Here is a 19,069-nt window from a genome sequence, read left to right on the forward strand (position 1 = left end):
TTATATTTAACCAAAGGATCTAATTTTATGAGCTGATCAGCACCTTGATAAATTAAAAATGTGGCACTGGTCGACCCCAAAAGAGAATCAAATTACATATATCCATAATAAGTACACATCGATATTGGTAGCCATCCCTTGCAGTGCTGCCATATCATCCTTTTTCCGGACAGATTTGTCGCTTTTTAAAATGAACTTGCCTGAATTTTTCTGAAACATCCCCTATCCGGAAATCTGTCCTTTTTTTAATACCCTGAGCCAATTGAAACTGGGCAAAAAAAGGTATAATGTGTTTGGCAGAATGTATGTAACAGGCAGAAGGGGGCGTGGCAGACCCCCAAAAGTATATATATTCTTGATCAGGATCAACAGCCGAGTCGATTAAGCCATGTCCGTCTGTCTGTCCGTCCGTCCGTCTGTTTGAACGCGTCGATCTCAGGAACCATAAGAGCCAGAGACTTCAAACTTGGTATCTAGGTTACTGGATACCATAGGCATATCAAGTTTGGATATTTTTGGATCGGATTTCTATATCATATAGCTGCCATAACGATACATCGAAAATTAAGTTTTAGTATGAGCAAGTTTTTTGTTTGTTGAGATATCAGAACCAAACTAATAGACTATGCATCTGGGCTGGTATTAAACATCCTGGCCAAATTTGATTAATCGGTCCACTATATCATATAGCTGCCATAGGAACGTTACATCGAAATGATTTTAAAATACTCATTTTCAATTTTTATATTTTTAACTGTAAAAAATTTACAACATCGCGGCAAAAACAGCAATAGCACTACAAATTGACGCATGGTACTATTCATGTGTACTTAAAAACTATGAAAAAGTTGAAATTTGTGCTGTATTTCTGTCTCTTTTTAAAATATTTGTCCTATTTTTGTCCTTTTTTCGAAGTCCGTCTATCCTGTTTCCCTAAACGGCTTATGGCAGCACTGATACCTAGTTGTAAATCGTAGTTCATCGTTCTTTGTTATCGATGATCAACTTATTTTGTCGATATTGTCGACCTTCACTGATAAAAATTTAAAATTTAAAAACGCAAAATACTTAACAAAAAATTAATATATTTGATGAAAATTTAAAATTCGAAATAAAACAAAATTACGGTTAACATTTTAATGAAGGTTTGAAGCTCAGCAGCCCTCGGGAAGAGAAGTTAACAAATTTATTTCTAAATAAAAAAAAAATTAATATAAAAAAATCGAGATAATCTAACAATATTTTTGCAGAAACTCTAAAAATTCTATCTAAAAATAAAAAAAATGAAAAAAGGTACAAAAGTTCAAAATACATGCTTTCGAAATGTACTTTTTTTTAAGTAAAAATATCTTACTACATCGGAAATTTTTTTTCTGGAGTGGCAGCACTCGGTTTAAGGGAAGCTGCGTCGAAAAACAACGGCACTTTTCTCTCTCTGAACGAACTGTTTTGATATCTATTCACTGAACGAACTGTTTTGGTATCTATTCACTGAACTAAATGACCTACAATCAGGGATTTAGTTCGCTCGTGCACCTTAGGGATTAGTTCAATAGATCTAAGTCCGAACGATTTGATACAAACTCTAGTAGCCATCCCTAGCTGTTGATTTTTATGCGAAAAAGTGGAGCTTCTATTTGCTAAGATTGTATTTAAATGAGGCACGGCATTGTTTAAAAGGGCGCAATTGATGCGGCGCTGAAATTAGCGACTTTTGCATAGATTGTAATACGACACCGGTTCCCACATCCGCATGGACTACGAAAATTCACTGAATATTGGTGGAGGGAGCACGGCGACCGGCGCAGTCAATGTGAACTTGATTGCGAGCACGAACTCGAGCGCAGAGCCTGAAGCGGATGCGAATATGTGCGGGGGACAGGAGGTACTGGAGGTGAAGTCGAAGGAGAAGTCGCGTCGCTATTGGACGCCCAGCGAGGAGGAGCGTCTCTATGAGATCTGGGGTCGGGACAACTGGCATCTGACCCGAAACGGCAAGAACACCATATTCTTTGGCCAGTGGTCGGAGGAGCTGCGCGAACGCTTCTCGGTGGATGTGAAACCTGAGGAAATCCAAATGAAGGTCAACCAGACCAGGGCTAAATTTCGGTGAGTAATGGTCTGTACTAAAATTGGCATTAACAACAAATTAACTAAACATTTGTACAATTTTGCAGTTCAGTGAAAAAACAGTTGCAGAGCGATCCATCCAGTTATCCCATGCGCTGGAAGAAATATGACATTATCAATCGCATACTCAAGAATATTCACAGGCCCAAAGATGCAGAACCTGTGCCGGCAGATGTGATGCTCAACAATCGCGATGTATCGCCGCCACGCGAGGAGGAGCAGCAGCAGGTCCAGCAACAACAGGAGCAGCAGCAGCAGCAGCAGCAACAACAGCAGCAGCAGCAACAACAACAACAGCAGCAGCAACAACAGCAGCAACAGCAACAGTCAGTGCTTAATTTGACAGCAGAGGCAACGGGCAACAACTTTTATAGCAACAACAGTAGCAATAGCAACAACAGCAGCATCCATACCAATAACAACAACAACAACACTATGAGCTTCAACACGGAATTGTTTACGGATCAGTACGATATTAAGCGAGAATATGATGATGAGGATTATCGATCGATGCCATTTCAAGAGCAGCTGCAACAGTATTCACCAGCGGAACCTGCCCAGCTGCTCGAATTGCAAACTCCACTGCAGCAGCAACAACAACAACAGCAGCAGCAACAGCAGCAGCAACAATTTCAGCCTGACTACGAGTCAAGCGTGGTAAACTATGCCGGAGGAGGTGCATCAGCTCAACCGCAGCAACACTACAGTAACAACAGCAATAATGTTGGATCCTCGTCGTCCATTAACCATCAGGCGATCACAGCTGTAGCCTACATAAACAGCAGCAACAATACCATCAGTGTGGCGACAAACAACAGCAATGGTGGCCCAATGACGGTGCCAATGCAACCACCAACTGTTGTAGCTGCCAGTGGCAATGCTGTTGCTTCGACACCAACACCAACACCACGGAAACGTGGTCGACCCTATGGTTCAAGCAATCCGCCCGCTGCCGATTCGCTGGAGTCGCAATACCTGGAGGAAGTGCGTCGCAAGAATCAATTGCTGTCGGAGCAAGTGAAAATCTCAAGGCAGCGCTTGGAATTGGAAGAGCGCAAAGTCGACTTAATGAACATGTTCATACCCAAATGCTTGGAGCAGCAGGCTCATATCATAGAGCAAATGAGGCAATTGCCAAGCATGCATCAACAGCAACCACAACAGCAACCGAAACAATCGGAGTCGGAGTCGCAGCAGCCACCGCCACCGCCACAACAGTAACCAACTTAATTCATATATCCCGGTATCCCGAAACCGATAGCGTTCTATGTTTACTACTTAAATTAGTTGACTAAGTTAAAAAAAAATATATTGTATAAGAAATCAGTTTAATTTCTAAACCTATGCAACAATTGACGAAATGATTATGATCGATGTTCTCAAATTGCAAATTATGATCGCCGTATATATGTTTTAACCAGTACTATATTAGAACAAACTATACCACTAAGCATAACTCTAATAAAGATTGTAAAGAAATTCTGTCAGTTCATTGATTTATTTTGCTAAAGATAGTTTATTTAACGTCGGCTTACATTATCACCATTAATATTATTGCAATGACAACGAAAGTTTAATGTTAAATAATTTAGTTGGTGTGGCCTTGATCTCTATTGCCATTTTAAAAAATTAATTAGGCATGCCAAAATGAAGTTTCATGCTATTTTAATGCATTGGCGCTCGTTTGCATAACTTTAAAGATTTTATGATCGGGAACCAAAAGAGAAAAATCTATGACAAAGCCGAATTAAATAAATAACAGCTGAAATAATTTAAAATGAATATCAATTAAAAATATAACAGTCGACTTACTGCCCTATTTATAGGAAATGCAATCGATAACAAATGCAGCACTGCAACACTGTCGCTCTCACTTTCGGTACAATTCGTTAACGCTACGCTACTTGTTATCGCTTAATACCCTATATGCGAATTACAAAAAAACGAGTGTAATGGGATGAGCAAATTTCTATGAAATTCCTAATTTGTATATGTTATACGGGCAACCCACTAGAAGGTTAAGAGGGACCTTAAACTTAATATTTATAGGAAACTGTTATATTTTTTGCAATTATTTTTATTATTTTACTAATTAATTAGTAAAGATTTTTCACTTATTAAAGAAATAATATATGGCATGGCAGCTTAAACTATATTTAATTTAGTCACTTCTTACATTCATTTTAATTTATCATAACCTAATTGTATATTGTGATTTTTACACTTCGAGCATGTGCAGGGTATTTTTCAGTTGACTCTCCAGCGCAGTTGTTGTGAGTTCGCGCGGATAGCGGTGTTAATTGCTGATTATAACTGATTTTGAATTCAGTTGATGTTCTGTTGTGGCACTGAGCGCAACAGTTCTTTTTATTCCGGCTGTCGGGGACTCTTCTCAGTTCCATTTAGTTTCGTTTGGCACTTTACAAGTGTTTATTGTTGTTATTGTTGTGAAGTGTAACGATGCATAAAGAATTGCATTTAAGTGCGCTGCTGTTGCTGCTGCTGGTCGGTGGCCTTTACCTAGCAAACGCCTCGATCATCAAATTGCCATCAAATGTCGATCGTGTGACAAATGGCAAAACACCCTGGGACCTAACGGAGGCCATTTATGGCACCGCGGGGCTTCGAGGCTTCAACGGCACCTGGATAACAGGTCAGTATATGTTAACTAAGAGGTGATATTCGTGACATTGTGTGTTATAAAGCCGTGAATTCATTCAACGGGATTTCCCTTCCGTGTAAAAAAAAATCCCATCTGGAGACTCTCTTATCAATATGTTGACAATGCGTGCTGCGATCGTGGATTGAACAGGCAATTTTTGAGGTCATTTCCCTTGCTCTTCAAAATAATTGGGAATTTTTTCTGGGTAAGGCCACATACATAGCTATTTTTCCCATTCGTTTATTTCAAGTACTTTTTTAATTGAAGTATCTCTTTATAATTAATTAAAGATAAGAAACATACGTATTTCATAATTTTTTTTTGCACATTTTCTATAATTTCCTTTTTTGCTTTAATCACGAGTTTAACTGTATCTTAAGGCCCTAAATAATAATAATCTAATAGATGTCGATTTCCCACACGTAATCTTATCTTTAATATAAGAATTATGACTGCTATTTGAATTTGTTGTTTCTAATCGCAGCTGCAACAATCGATTTGGGGCTTAATATAATAATTATAGTTATAAACTATAGATAGTAGCAATCAGAAATTGTGTAATCTACATTGTACATTAACTTGAATATGTGCATCATAATTTAAAATCTTTAAATTGTGCTTGGTAATTTGGTACTCTCAACATGTATTGGTTTAAAGTATCACACACGTTATAGCTGCCATAGTATACTATAAATAGCAAAGTATGTGATAAAATTGTCAAAAAAACTTAAACTGGTTTCACAAGATGTATTGCAAAGTGACTACGCAGATACACTGGACTCCGAATCAGAATTCAGATATAAACTACTAATATTAAGCTCTTGTATAATTTATGTTTTTGGCAGTTATGCAATTTTAAAGTTAAACTAGTCGGAAAGGCTATAGTCGAGATTCACACCATAGAATACCCGTTACTTTTTTGAATATGTATAAAAGTACTTTAAAGAAATTACTTGTAAAACTTTGAAAACATGATGCTGATCACGAATATATATACTTTATAGGGTCGGAGATGCCTCCTTCTCTTTACTTATTTTTTAAGTCACGGGTATAAATATTTGTTTTAACAAAAACAAGCTGATTTTATATGGTGGTTACTGTATCGAGCTCTATTTGCATAAATGTAAATTTGCATCCTGTAAAATAAGCTTTTTGTCGCTGCGTCTTTTATGCAAATAGAGCTCGGTAATATGCATGTTGTTTTTTCTTTCTTTGGAAACAGTTAGATCTGATCAATATCGAAAAATTATTATTGGTTGGGTCGAAAATAAAGGTTCATTAAATACCTATCAATAAATTAGTTTCTTGAATTTCTAAACTGAATCGCATGTTTTTCTTAACGGTAAGCTGTACTTATTTTCTAACCGAAAGATGGTTTGTTTTTATAATCTTGCAGAGGGCCCTAGAACTTTGTCATGAAATTGAAAGTCAATTCCAAAAAATTGTATAATACAATTTTGAAAGATTATATATTTATTAATATAATTGAAGTATATATTAAAATAGCCATATTTTCAAGATTTATAGCTACGAATTTTATCTTGCTTAAAGGTTAAGCTTAAACCACTGTAACAACCTGACTCAACAGATGTGTGGTTGATTAATTTAAAGTTGTAGTGCACTTGTTCGTATTTCTCATTCGCTAGGTGATTATTTATTCAATTTTAGTGGTTCGAGTACAGAAAGTGCCATTTTGGGGTCTTTGTTAGTGAAAAAATACAACAGAACAAAATTTGAAAACAGTAATTGAAATTTGGCAAGTTCCGTAAGGCAAACGATTGTTGACAAATCGAAAGGTAGAACAGTAGACTGTTTTATATGTGTTTGAGTAATACCATATATGTATTTATGTGCATGCTTAGTACATTTAGTTGTCAAGTAAAAAAACCCTTCTTTCAATATAAGTGACTAATGTCATAAACTTAATTGTCTTTAACAGATGAGGAATTCTATTACACTGCCAGCGATAAATCCATTCACAAATACAATGCGGCGAGCAAGACTGACAGCATTTTTGTGGACTCCACATTTCTGGTATATTCTGGATTGATTGACCGTACGACCTCATAAGAACGTCATATTTAGTATAAAATTCTATCAATTTACAGAACTCCTACATTGGTGCCACATTCACACTCTCCGCGGATAATAAGAAAATTCTGGTGCGTCACAATTTGACTGAGAAGTTCCGTCACTCGTATGTGGCTCAGTATGATATTTACGATATTGCTACGAATTCGGCCATCAAGATTCATAAAGGAGAGAAGTTGCAGTATTGTGGTTGGTCGCCGCTTAAGGATCGATTGGCGTATGTGTATCAGAATAATGTGCACATACATTTCAATGAGAATTTGGAGATTGCCATTACGGAGGATGGCAAAGATGGTATTGTGTATAATGGTGTGCCCGATTGGGTCTATGAGGAGGAGGTGCTGAGCAGTGGCAGCGCCCTCTGGTGGTCACCAGATGGAAGCAAACTTGCTGTGGGTTTCTTCGATGACACCAAAGTGGAAACCTTCAAGTATTTCCTTTATGGCTCCTACTCTCAGTATCCTCAAGAAGAGGAACTTAAGTATCCCAAAACAGGAACACCCAACCCAATTGTCTATCTGCGTGTCTACGATCTGAGCAATGATGATCCGATCATGATGCGCATTAATGCTCCTCTCGATATTGTGAGCAACGATCACATTTTACAAAATGTGGTTTGGTCGAATAACACACATATCCTCATTACCTGGATGAATCGACGTCAGAATCTCGCCTCACTGCAAAGCTGCAGCCATGACGGTAACTGTGTCGAGGTGACCCGCATTGAGGAACCCAAAGGTTGGGTTTCCATGAGCACACCCAAGTGCTTTAACAATGGCCTCAATTGCATCTTTGCGTACTTTATCGATAACTGGTATCAAGTGTGGAATCTCAATCTGCAAACGGGCGTGAACAGCTGGAAATCGCGTGGAAAGTTCACAGTTCTCAATGTCTACGGTTATGATGAGGTCAATGATAAGCTGTAAGTACTTTTATATTAATCACAACAATTACGAAGGCTGTTATGCGATTTTTGCACTACAAAGTTTACATATATTCCAAGTATTAATACTGAAAAAGTGCAAATGTGCCTAACAGGCAAAATATCCATCTTTGATTCTATAAAATATATACACATTCTCGATCAGCCACAACAGCCCACTCGATATAGCCATGTCAGAACACTATAAGAGCTAGAGAGCTTGTTTGGAATTTTACCAAGTCTACAATTCTGTAAACAAAATTGCAATTTGTAGGATCAGTTTCTTGGGGAACACAAGGGCTCAAATCCCGCTTCAGAAGTTTTCCTATTTTTATCATGAAATTTTAAAATTAATGTTGATATGTATTATTTTTGATTACATTTCTGTTAATTTGCTTTTATTACAGAACAAGTATAGTGTCTGTTACAGTCTTCTCGTTTAGTTTTGCATTATTGCATTTTACAACTATTTATAATTTTATTATTGTTCTATGACTGAGCTGATATTTCAAATTAAGTCGTTGGCTGATACTTAAACAAGAATGTTTGTAGCTTATAGGATCAGAGATGTCTCCTTTTGTCATACATTTGCAGAAAGTAAGAGTTTTTTAAATTATATTTCTTTTTGTTTTAATTATTTACTTATTTACATTTTAAGACTATTTCGTTGTGTGCTTTTACACTTGTAATAAATCAAGCAAGATCTCTTCTCCTTCTCCTCCTTGCAGTTACTACCAGGCCACTCAACTGGGTGATCCGGCTCTCTATAATGTGTATAGCAACGATGTCTGTCTTAGCTGTGAGCTTTACGATGTTGATAATGTCGAATGTCTAAGTGCGAGCGCTTCGTTCAGCAAATCTTTCTCCTTCTACACACTTTCGTGCAATGGACCCAATCCGATCTACACACAAATCTACGAGTCCGCTACATATAAGAAGGTGATTGATTGGGAGCTAAATACCGCTTATAGGACTGTGTTAAAGTCAAAGTTGCGTCCCAGTTATCGATTCATCAACGTTGCCCTGGCCGATGGCAGCACGGGCATTGCCAAATTGGCACTGCCTCCAAATTTTGATGAATCTAAAAAGTATCCATTGATTGTCGTCGTCTATGGTGGACCCAATTCAGTGCGCATTACGAAATCCTTTACCGTGGGCTATGAGGCTTTTGTCACAACCACGAGGGATGTCATCTATGCTTACATTGACGGACGCGGCACGGGTAACAAGGGCAAGGATCTGTTGTTCTCTGTAAACAACGACTTGGGCGATCACGAGGTTGAGGATCAGCTACATGTCACCAAGTGGATGCAAGATTATTTAGGCTATATAGACCGCAATCGAACTGGCATTTGGGGCTGGAGTTATGGTGGTTACATGACTGCCAAGACCATCGAAAAGGACAATGAACACATCTTCCAGTGTGGAGTCTCTGTGGCACCAGTAACTTCCTGGATATACTATGGTATGTTGCTAATTCTAAATTTGTAAATAATTGTACTAATTTGAAAATTTTGGTAGATACTATCTACACGGAACGTTACATGGGTCTGCCCACGGATGAGGACAATCTGCAAAAATATAAGGATAGCAATGTATTTCAAAATTTGGACAGTTTCAAAACCCATGATTTCTTGCTAATCCATGGCTCTGGCGATGACAATGTGCACTATCAAAACTCGCTGCTCTTTGCCAAGCTGCTCCAAAGAGCTGACATACTTTTTGAAGAGCAGGTGAGTTGACGAAAACAACAAAAATCCATTAATTAATAAAATCGTTTCACCTTTTTCAAGACCTACACTGATGAGAATCACAGCATTGGCAATGCTCTGCCACATTTGTATAATACCATGGATCATTTCTGGACCAAGTGCCTTAACTTAAATATTACTGAATATTAATAAGCCATCAATTGTCAGTCTAGTCCAATTAAACTTCCTATATTTATAAATTTGTATAGTGAAAAAAATGTTAATATTAAATGACTGTTTTGAAACATTGTTGTACGCATTCACTGATGGTTTTCGTTAAAGTTGGCTTATGGCATGGTACTGCTCTCTGTGGAAACTGGAACTACAGTGGAGTTCTGTTAAGTTGTCTCCATAGGTTGATAAGTTGTTGAATCGCGGACTTGGGTTGTATTGAACGGTTTTGGAGCTGGGCAGCTGCCTCCTTTGCCAATAGCTTCTATTTCACACCCGCTTAATTTCCACTGCTGCTTCCCACGATCCAAGCCATCTATTTTTGAACAACGATTTACAGCCGTACACTATTTGCACTACGTGTTCGGAGATCAGTCAGGGAATTGGAAAAAGGCTCGACTTACTTACCTCAAGCGTAATGTCATGATTAAGGCACGACGGACAATCCTTGTAGGCTGAACATGTAGACTATGGTTTTAATCGTACAACTGCTCCATCAATAATTGCATTTTGCTCAATTTGACTACGAGTATACTCGTAAATTGTCGTCCTGCCGGAGAACACAGAATTAAATATGTAGGCATCAAAGAGACCCACTTTGACGGGATGTGTGCTATTATCAAGAGCATCGATTCTCAGAGGCACATTGTAGTAGACAAACAGAATCTCGCCATTCTGTTGCACCGTCGCAGTAAATGTGAATGCCTTAGACATAGTACCATTTTTTATGACGAGGTTCTGCCAAACAACTGTAAATGCGGTACCTTTGGAAGAAGAAGAGCAAAAATATCACACATATGAATTTCTTTGAAAGAACTCCCTGCATCTTCTCACCATTTCCTACCACGAATATACGAGAATCTTGTGACTTATCTACTTTAAAATTGGCCATAAGCGGTGCAATATACTGTATTGCTGCCAACCCCGAGTGTACTTGTTTTACTGTGTACATAAATCCTCCCGTGGTCACAGTGACCTTACGAATATTTTGTCCAAAGAATGGAAAATCAAATGGCAGCTCCAAAGTCTTAGCCTTATGATATCCATCGTTAAATACTTCTTCGAGTGACATTTTATTCCATTCTGTCCACAGCCGGATTGTTTCCGCTTTATCCACATATTTTTCTATGTTGTAAAATGTATTCTTTTCATCCGATTTCTTAATTACATCTCGCCTCTGGCGTTTCACTAGATAACCTTCACTGTCTGATAGTACGACATTGTTGTAGGAGATCTGAGAGGAGGTCTGATCATAGTCTGCGCCTATATTACAGAAATTAAAATTAGAAAATTATCAGGTTTTTAAATTTTTTTATTTTTATAAAATCCAAAAGTTAAAAAATGTATCTTTAAATTAAATAAAGTGAAGCAAAAAAAAATGTATATAATGTAAAGCTGACATAAAATGCACTCACAAAGGAATTAAGTAGTATTAGTTGATATAGGCAATATATTCCGAAGATATTTATTGACACTTCTTACATTCTGGATTACACTTGCCTTTAGCCGCCGCTGCCCATATCAAACAGTATATATTTGGAAGTAATATCAAAAAGGTCCAGATCCTGGCCATAGCTTTATTTTCTTTTACTTTTCACAGATCAAAAAACCAACTGATCGCTTTGAAAACCGAGCTATAAGTATTAAACTTATTTAATAATTTTCTGTTAAAAGCGTCAGCAATGGAATCACGCCTTTTTAATATCTCTTGTGTTTTATCTGCAATGCAATGGAAATTCATATTTGCGTTTCGAAACATGCACTGCAGTCGATAATTATAAACTGCGAGTTGCCCTATCTTAAGCTGTAAAATACCCTAACAAATAAATAACCATTTCTCTTAGTCCCTCAAATAGGATAGACAAATTGATAGATTTACTTTTAAACCGACTGGGTGGCTGTTACAGATCCAATAATATATAAAGACGTTAAAAAAAAGTCATAAGAAATCTTCAGGTCAAGTAAGTTCAATTATATTGATTCATGTGTGAATTTTTTAAGTAAAAAGTAAAAAGTTTTTAAAGGGTGAAAAGCTTGTACTATAAACTAGCCCCGAAGTTGTATATATATAGTGAATATAGTGAATAGCGTATATATTTTCGTCTTAAATATTTTATTTTTTAATAAGACAATTTTAAGTGAAATATACAAAAAAAAAGTTCTTAAAATCAAGATGTTTTTTCTATTTTGAGGTATTAGCTTTGCTTTATTTTAGATATAAGGTCTAAAATTAACATTTTAATCTTAAAGCTTAATAAATGCGACAATAACCAAAAACTCATTTATATCAGTGTATAAACGAAGTAATAACTTTTGCTGATATCACAAATGCCACTTATAGTGTAAAGCAAGAAAATCGTTTAACTTCGGTTATACAGAAAACACCATATCTATTTATATACATATACGAGGGCGGGCCGAAATGTTTCCACTCTGATACAACAGTCTTATTTAACTTTTATTTTTTATTTTTCTTATTTTATTTTGTAAGTCAACACAATTCTTCCAGAGATACTTACACATTTTAAACTCTAAGAATTATTTTGCGTTCTGCTCCTCAATATAATTGTTATCTAAAGTAATAGCCACTTTATTTGATGAAAATTTAAGTTTGCCAGAAGTTTATAAGTATACCAATCTTTTGGAGTTAGGTCTAAGAAGTAAGGAGATTTCTGAATAAGTTAAAATCATAATTTTGGACTTTTGGCATGGACTGAAAGACCCATCGATTCTATAGCGGCTTTATGATTTTAATCAAACCGGTTCTGAGCCGAACCTCGCAGAACCGGTTTGGCTCGCGTTTTTAAGCAGCCTGAACCGGATCATAATCCGAACCCTTATATTTATTTACCCTGCGAATCCGAAACTGAACCGAACCACTTTCCTTAATAAAAGGTTCAGTTAAAAAAAAAATAATAACATATATTTTATGCTTTTCTAATATTACTAGGCGCTCACACGGACGGACAGACACACATGGCTATACACTCGGCTGTTGATGCTGATGAAAAATGTATATATTTTATGGGTCGGAGATGCCTCCATCTCCCTGTTATATACATTTCAACGAACACAATATACCCTTTTACATATTTTTTAAGTAACGGGAATAATTAATATTTAATTGATCCAAACCTTCAAGGGGGACATTAGCCGGTTCGCTAACCGAACCTAAGTCTTGCTCTATGGTTCGAGCCGCCGAACCAAACCTTTAACACAATTTATGTGATTTGAAGCCTTGATAATAATATATATACATTATGAGGTCTGCCACGTTTCCTTTAATGCTTTACACATTTTAAACAAAGGTACCTATTTACATGTTTATTTAGATATGTGTGTGCGAATATGTGTCAGACTACCGTACTGCTGGACATGGGGTATCTTTCTCCTCTTTTATTTTTCGATAAATTTTTAATCGAATCAATTACATACTAGCATACATATACATTTACACATGGATAACAACGTTATGCTAAATCCTTTGCATGCATTTCGCCTTTTAATGACAAGACATAATGTATATTAAGAAGCCGACAGAATATTTTATTGTTATTTTATTTGTTTTACATTGACAATGTAATTTAGAAAATGTAATCTGAATAAAGTCTACAGCAATTTACATGAAAAACCAAAGACTGATACTGTGCGGCTTTAATGTCTATATCAAGAGCCCGTTTAAAACTACACGAATTTCGTATGCTCGTTTCTTTGTTGTTAGTTTTTTTTTTTCCAAGCTGCAACACATCGGGGCAACGATGCATAACTGACGCGACACCTAAGGGACGCGGGTTGATGGCAGCAACCAATTCGGGGACGGGGATGCTTCCCAAAGCATAACAGATTGAAAAACAAGTCAATAAAACAAAGATGGATATCAGCCAAGAACCAGTAAATCGTGATTCCTATGGGCAACAAATACGTATTAAAGAGAAAAATTTGCATTGCTTATGTAATATCAAGTGCTCGTATTATACCGAAACAAATAAAAACATTTTACACTTTCGGCTAGATTTTGTGGACATGAATTTGGCCGAAAGTGAAAACCCAAACAGGTAGAGCAAATTAATTTCCGCAAAGTCTAGTAGAAAGTGAACAGGCCCGAACATTAATATTAAATTATACCCTTTTTAAAGGGCACAGGGCACATATAAATCTTTTGAATGTTTTTTAATTTAATTTACATATGTTATTTAGATGTCAAGAAATGAATTAAATGGAGGAAAACGCAACATTTGGGCTTTTATTTGTTTTGAATGTAAAAAGAAGTACATATATATTAAAGTACTTTATTGAAATTACTACCTTATAAAAACTACTGCATACTCTTAGGTGATTGTATTAAATTAATTATTAATTACTTTGGTTATCTATAACTGGCTTTCTACTTGTCCGATCTTGCTATGGTTAAGTGAAATAAAAGATAATATTAATCGATAAAACTAATTACCATAAAAAACGTATTATCTTAAAAACTGTGTATGGTGGTTTTTCGCAATTTGCGAGGGCCGAGGGCCGCGTGGCGTAAATTTGAAACAAACTTGATCTGCGTGGGGCTTACAAATATCTGTATGCCAAATTTGGTTACTCTATTTCTTTAAGTCTCTGAGATACTTTTGTTTATACAGACGGACAGACACACATGGCTATATGGACTCGGCTGTTTATGCTGCTCAAGAATATATATACTTTATGGGGTCGGAAGTGCCTCCTTATCCCTGTTACATACGTTCCAACGAACACAATAAACCCATTTACTTATTTTTTAAGTAACGGGTATAAAGATTACATTTATATTCAGTGGGAAGCGGCTGTAATCAAATTCACATTAAAATTTTTCTATTACTAACGAAAACTTTAAATTAGTTTTCATTTTGTATTTAAACTATCACAGAATCTAATAAATCGAATTAATATCTCTTTCTAGATGTTACTGGAAAATATTCGAAAATCATTTCAAATTTCAATAGCTATATATTAGTCCTGTAAGTAATCTAATCACATACCACATAGTCAAAGTAAAAAAAAAATATCCACATAACATAAAACACACAGCCGCATACTCATACAAAATTCGTGTAGTTTTGTACATATGTATAGATATTTGTTGGGTTCTTTACTCTAACATACATATTGACAATAAGAGAAGTGTATTGTTGTAGGGCGCTTCAAGTATTTTGTATTTTAATGTTTTTTTATGCATATCAGAAATCTTTGATGTTTTGTAAATTATGGTGCTCCGAAATGTAAAAATGTTATATAAAACATGCATACGCCGCGTGTGCCGAGAACGGAATTTAGAGTTCATTTTCAGCTAGTTCTGTATTGCTTCCATGCAATAAGGCAATATGGCGGCCTGAATCCACAAAGCTTAACATGTGGCACATACATACATGATTTAAATATTTCTTAACTTAAACGGAAAGCAAAGTTATGTCCCATTTATGTTTTCAAATCACCTTTTCTTTCCTGTTTGTGCCAGCAAATAATGGAGCTTGGGGAAAGTTTTTGCCAAAAAAACTTTTAGGATTTTCTGCCCTCTATAAACTTGTCTAATAGTCAACTTAAAACTTAATTATTTTAATTTCAAATATTTACATTCATGAACTTGCACGTGCAAATGTCCGGCTGAATAAAACCAGATAGTAACTAAAGCTTTTAAGGCGTGTTCCGCAAAAAGGCAAATATAGGAAACCAAAAAGTGCTTAATTAAAAGCCTTAAAGAAACCCCTTAAACTGCTAGACAAGCAAGGAAAACTTGCCGATAACTTGGCACTCATAAAGTGCAGTCTGACCGAATTTTAGGCAAAAGATTTAAAAATGCACCCAATATTTCATTTTTTTCTTTTTTCCATTTTGTTTTATTGAACTTCGTGAGGAAAATAAAAATTTGCAAAATCGTGACAAAATGCTGCACATGTGAGAAAGAGAAAGACAAGGGCACCTCTGAGCAAGTCCAGGCCATAATCTTCTAGGAACTGAGCGAACACGTGCGGATCAAATAAAAAGTTGGGGTCAAGTGAAATGTGGCACACTTTGACGCCCTTTACCCCTATTAAAAATCGTGTGCAACATATTGGCTCACATTTCAATTGTCTTGTGAGTCAACTTAATTTTAATTTTATTGCTTTTGATGATTCCTTATATTTTTTAGCTCAATTAAAGCAAGTGTCTCACAATCTTTTGACTGAATTTGAGCATGACTCTCAAACAGTTCTTCGAATCAATCTCTTTAACAAAGAAGGTAACTTATCTTCAAGTTAACGTAGTATTGTCGTATTTCTATAAATCCCACAAAAAAAAACGTCTACACGAGGTAAAAGTCTAGTGACGAAAGCAATTTCTAGCCCCAAAATTTCTGATGTCCAATTTTGTGACGAACAAAATTCAGTTTAATCTAAAAATTTTAAATAAAAATATAAATTAAAAAAAAAAAACGAAAATTGGCATTGTGCACTGCGAGTAAAAAGGGTGAGCATTTTTTTTACATAAAAATTACTTTTTGCGCAGTGCCGAATGCCAATTTTCGCTTTTTTTTTTACATAATACAGCATATTAAAATTTAACAGAAATCGTTAGAGCCGTTTTGTCAAAAATCGCCAAAATGTAAGCTTAAAAACTTTATTTCACCTGTAAAATGTTACCTGAGTACTTTAACCCTCAAACACACCTTTCTAATGATATATAGAACATATCTGTAGCTTCTATGGTTTGGAAACTGTTGAGGTTTCAATTTTACCGGGTTTTAGCGTTTTCCCGCTAAACTAGCGGTTTTTTCAAAAAGTCGTAGAACAAACATTTCTAGATGTTCGAAAGTAAATCAGATTTTCAATCCTTTGAACTAGTTGTCGGATTTGGGTGATTGAGGTATCAATCGACGCGTATCACTGCGGACGGCAGTCCGCGCTAGTGACGAAAACAGCACGAAGGGCGCGATAGGCGACTAGCAATATATACAGCTAATATGGAAGATTTGCTACGACTGTCCGATCAGATCAAGTTATATACCGGTCGAAAGGTTTAATCCTAACTAACAAAATGGCTTACTTCAACTTTTGACAACTCACCTGGCTTGTGAGATAACGGGGTGCAAGTGGAAGGGGACAAATTTAAATGATTGCAGCTAATGGGGCCGTTGGGGCCTTTGGGTTATATTTTAATAAGCAAAATAAAGTTTAATATAAAAGTTTTAAATACAAATATAAATTAATAAAAAAAAACACGAAAATTGGCATTCGGCACTGCGCAAAAAGTAATTATTATGTTCGTGGTATCTCACGAATGAATGACAATTTTCGTGTTTTTTATTTTAATTAATTTATAAATTTTTTTTAATTTTTATACTAAACTTTATTTTGCACGTCACAAAATTGGATGTCAGAAATTTTGGGGCTGATACATGTTTTCGTCACTAGACTTTTACCTCGTGTAAGGATTTTCTTCGTGGGATATAGATATACCACAATCATTTGTGCTTGTACAAAATGTATTTTATATTTTTATCTAAACATATGGAACTGCTTGTTGTGTATATTCTGAAATCGTTTATTTTCTATTATTACTTTTTAAGCTGTTAGAAAATTTACAAAAAAGCCTAGATCCAAAACACCTTTTTAAGTTTCAACCACTTCATCAAAACTTGTTTCCCGTGCATTTGACCGTAGCTTAAAACTGCATAAATTAAGTCTTCATGAATTTAAACTAGAATTTTTCGTTTTGGCAACTTATAGTCTCACATTTTCCCCCTTGCTCATTCAATATTTATATACTGCAGCATAATTTCGAACTAAGTGAAACTGCATACCCCAAGCGAACCGACTGCGCATAAATAAATGAGCACAGAAAGTAAAAATGCAGAAATACTCGACTATTATATACCCATTTGGCAGGTGTCGGAAGAAGACAGTAATTTTTAAGTAGAGATTTCTTTAATGGTTTCATGATATATTATTTGATTGAAAGGAACTTCAGGATGCTATTACGATATTACAACAATATTTCCAATAATTATCTACCATATACAAAAACTATAGATATTTGTGGACTATAAGTACTTATTAATTAATTACAGACTTACGTTAGACAGAAATTATTAAGATAGCTCTTAAATTCTTAATTCTTAAATAATGATAGTTATATTTGAAAGTATTGAGTGAACCCTGCACATCCAAATCCATATCTTGTAAAGTTACAGGGTACACAAATGCTAAATCTGTTGATGTTGCGGCTGGCTAGCGCGGCAAATAGAATTTATGAAAACAATCATAAGTATATAGAGAACGTATCCCTACAACTTGACCTCGGCTAAAAGGGCTAAAAAATTCGATATGTGTCTGAGAGATTGTGTGATATTAAGGGACGTCAAAAATATTTTATGGGCTCAGCTGTAAGTCATTGCTGGCAAATCATCAGAAAATTATGTTTGAGCCTTAATTAAGTGTTTACCGAAATCTTTCAAATCGTTGCAGGTTGAGAATATTTGTCCCAAGGGACTTAAATAATTCTTTTTGATAAAGTTTCTAGTTGGAATTTACACCTAAACATTGCCATGTCTCTCAGTTGATTTTTGGAGGAACTAAAAAAATATCTGAAAAAATATACAGAATTTTGGTAGCCACACTCGCCGTGTCTATGCCAGTGATTGCTGCTTTTGCTCTTTTTGGCTAGGGCAAAAAGTTGAAACAAAAACTTGGCAGAAATGGTTAAAAAAACGTGGACAGGCAGGTCAGTAGCTGCAGTGGCGCCAAAGCTCTGTGGAATCAAATAACTGACAGTGTTGGGCAAAAGTTTGACACGCAATGCGAAGGCAGAACATGTTGTGGTTTTTGATTGTTGGTGTTTGAGTGGTTTAGTTAATCGGCCGCATTTGTCTGAATGAATTTTTGTTGTTCACTTTGGGGATTTTCGTGTTATCGAATCTGTATTGGTCACAAGAGTTCTATAGATGTAAGTGCACGTAAAGAAAATACCCTGGACTTCAGGGCGCAGCTAAACATTAATGGGCCTGGAACGAAACAACATGAAGGGGGCTCTATTTTCTTAATTAATTATTTGATCCTCATAATCTTAAAACAATACTCCAAAAAATATCGTACTATCATAGAACTAAATTACTGAATGAGGGATTTCTTGCTTGTGCTTGCTTTCCCGTGATCTATAAGTTAGCTTGATGAGACGAACATGAGTCTTAGTGAAATACACAGTTGGGACAAAACATTCTCGTGGCTACAATTGTGTATGAAGTTAAGAGGTTCCAAGGCAAAGATTTTTATTTAAAATCTAATTTACTGACGTAACACGTGTTCAACGGGCATCAGTTTTAATAATAATAAGAATAATAAT

At 35.8% G+C, this 19,069-nt stretch overlaps 3 protein-coding genes across 3 annotated transcripts; 2 read left to right on the top strand and 1 right to left on the bottom strand.

Annotated features, from left to right (window-relative positions):
* Positions 1 to 1,589: 1,589 nt before the first annotated feature.
* On the top strand, positions 1,590 to 3,609 carry LOC117781745 (putative uncharacterized protein DDB_G0271606). Its single transcript, XM_034618563.1, has 2 exons — positions 1,590 to 2,109; positions 2,178 to 3,609. The coding sequence occupies exons 1-2, from the start codon at positions 1,754 to 1,756 to the stop codon at positions 3,349 to 3,351; spliced, it is 1,530 nt and encodes a 509-aa protein (XP_034474454.1). The 5' UTR covers positions 1,590 to 1,753; the 3' UTR covers positions 3,352 to 3,609.
* An 851-nt stretch (positions 3,610 to 4,460) lies between these two features.
* On the top strand, positions 4,461 to 9,815 carry LOC117780861 (venom dipeptidyl peptidase 4). The gene is made up of 6 exons (XM_034617536.1): positions 4,461 to 4,783; positions 6,732 to 6,826; positions 6,901 to 7,805; positions 8,534 to 9,270; positions 9,327 to 9,538; positions 9,599 to 9,815. The coding sequence occupies exons 1-6, from the start codon at positions 4,591 to 4,593 to the stop codon at positions 9,704 to 9,706; spliced, it is 2,250 nt and encodes a 749-aa protein (XP_034473427.1). The 5' UTR covers positions 4,461 to 4,590; the 3' UTR covers positions 9,707 to 9,815.
* LOC117781283 (plexin domain-containing protein 2-like) lies at positions 9,718 to 11,300 on the bottom strand. The gene is made up of 4 exons (XM_034618035.1): positions 11,210 to 11,300; positions 10,562 to 10,990; positions 10,136 to 10,491; positions 9,718 to 10,083 (listed from the first exon to the last, which is right to left on the bottom strand). Exons 1-3 carry the CDS (start codon positions 11,298 to 11,300, stop codon positions 10,196 to 10,198), a joined length of 816 nt encoding a protein of 271 aa, XP_034473926.1. The 3' UTR covers positions 9,718 to 10,083; positions 10,136 to 10,195.
* Between the last annotated feature and the right edge of the window lie 7,769 nt (positions 11,301 to 19,069).

This window comes from Drosophila innubila, assembly GCF_004354385.1.
Source record: "Drosophila innubila isolate TH190305 chromosome 2L unlocalized genomic scaffold, UK_Dinn_1.0 4_B_2L, whole genome shotgun sequence".
In the NCBI taxonomy this organism is placed as follows: domain Eukaryota; kingdom Metazoa; phylum Arthropoda; class Insecta; order Diptera; family Drosophilidae; genus Drosophila; species Drosophila innubila.

Bases quoted from the DNA above. Each gene is read 5' to 3' on its own strand.
- LOC117781745 (XM_034618563.1), top strand. From the start codon at position 1,754: ATGGACTACGAAAATTCACTGAATATTGGTGGAGGGAGCACGGCGACC. The intron at 2,110-2,177 runs GTGAGTAATGGT...ACAATTTTGCAG, and splicing joins CAGACCAGGGCTAAATTTCG to TTCAGTGAAAAAACAGTTGC.
- LOC117780861 (XM_034617536.1), top strand. From the start codon at position 4,591: ATGCATAAAGAATTGCATTTAAGTGCGCTGCTGTTGCTGCTGCTGGTC. The intron at 6,827-6,900 runs GTATATTCTGGA...ATCAATTTACAG, and splicing joins TTGTGGACTCCACATTTCTG to AACTCCTACATTGGTGCCAC. The intron at 9,539-9,598 runs GTGAGTTGACGA...ACCTTTTTCAAG, and splicing joins ACATACTTTTTGAAGAGCAG to ACCTACACTGATGAGAATCA.
- LOC117781283 (XM_034618035.1), bottom strand. From the start codon at position 11,300: ATGGCCAGGATCTGGACCTTTTTGATATTACTTCCAAATATATACTGT. The intron at 10,991-11,209 runs GTAAGAAGTGTC...TCTGTAATATAG, and splicing joins AGGCAAGTGTAATCCAGAAT to GCGCAGACTATGATCAGACC. The intron at 10,492-10,561 runs GTGAGAAGATGC...CTTCTTCCAAAG, and splicing joins TATATTCGTGGTAGGAAATG to GTACCGCATTTACAGTTGTT.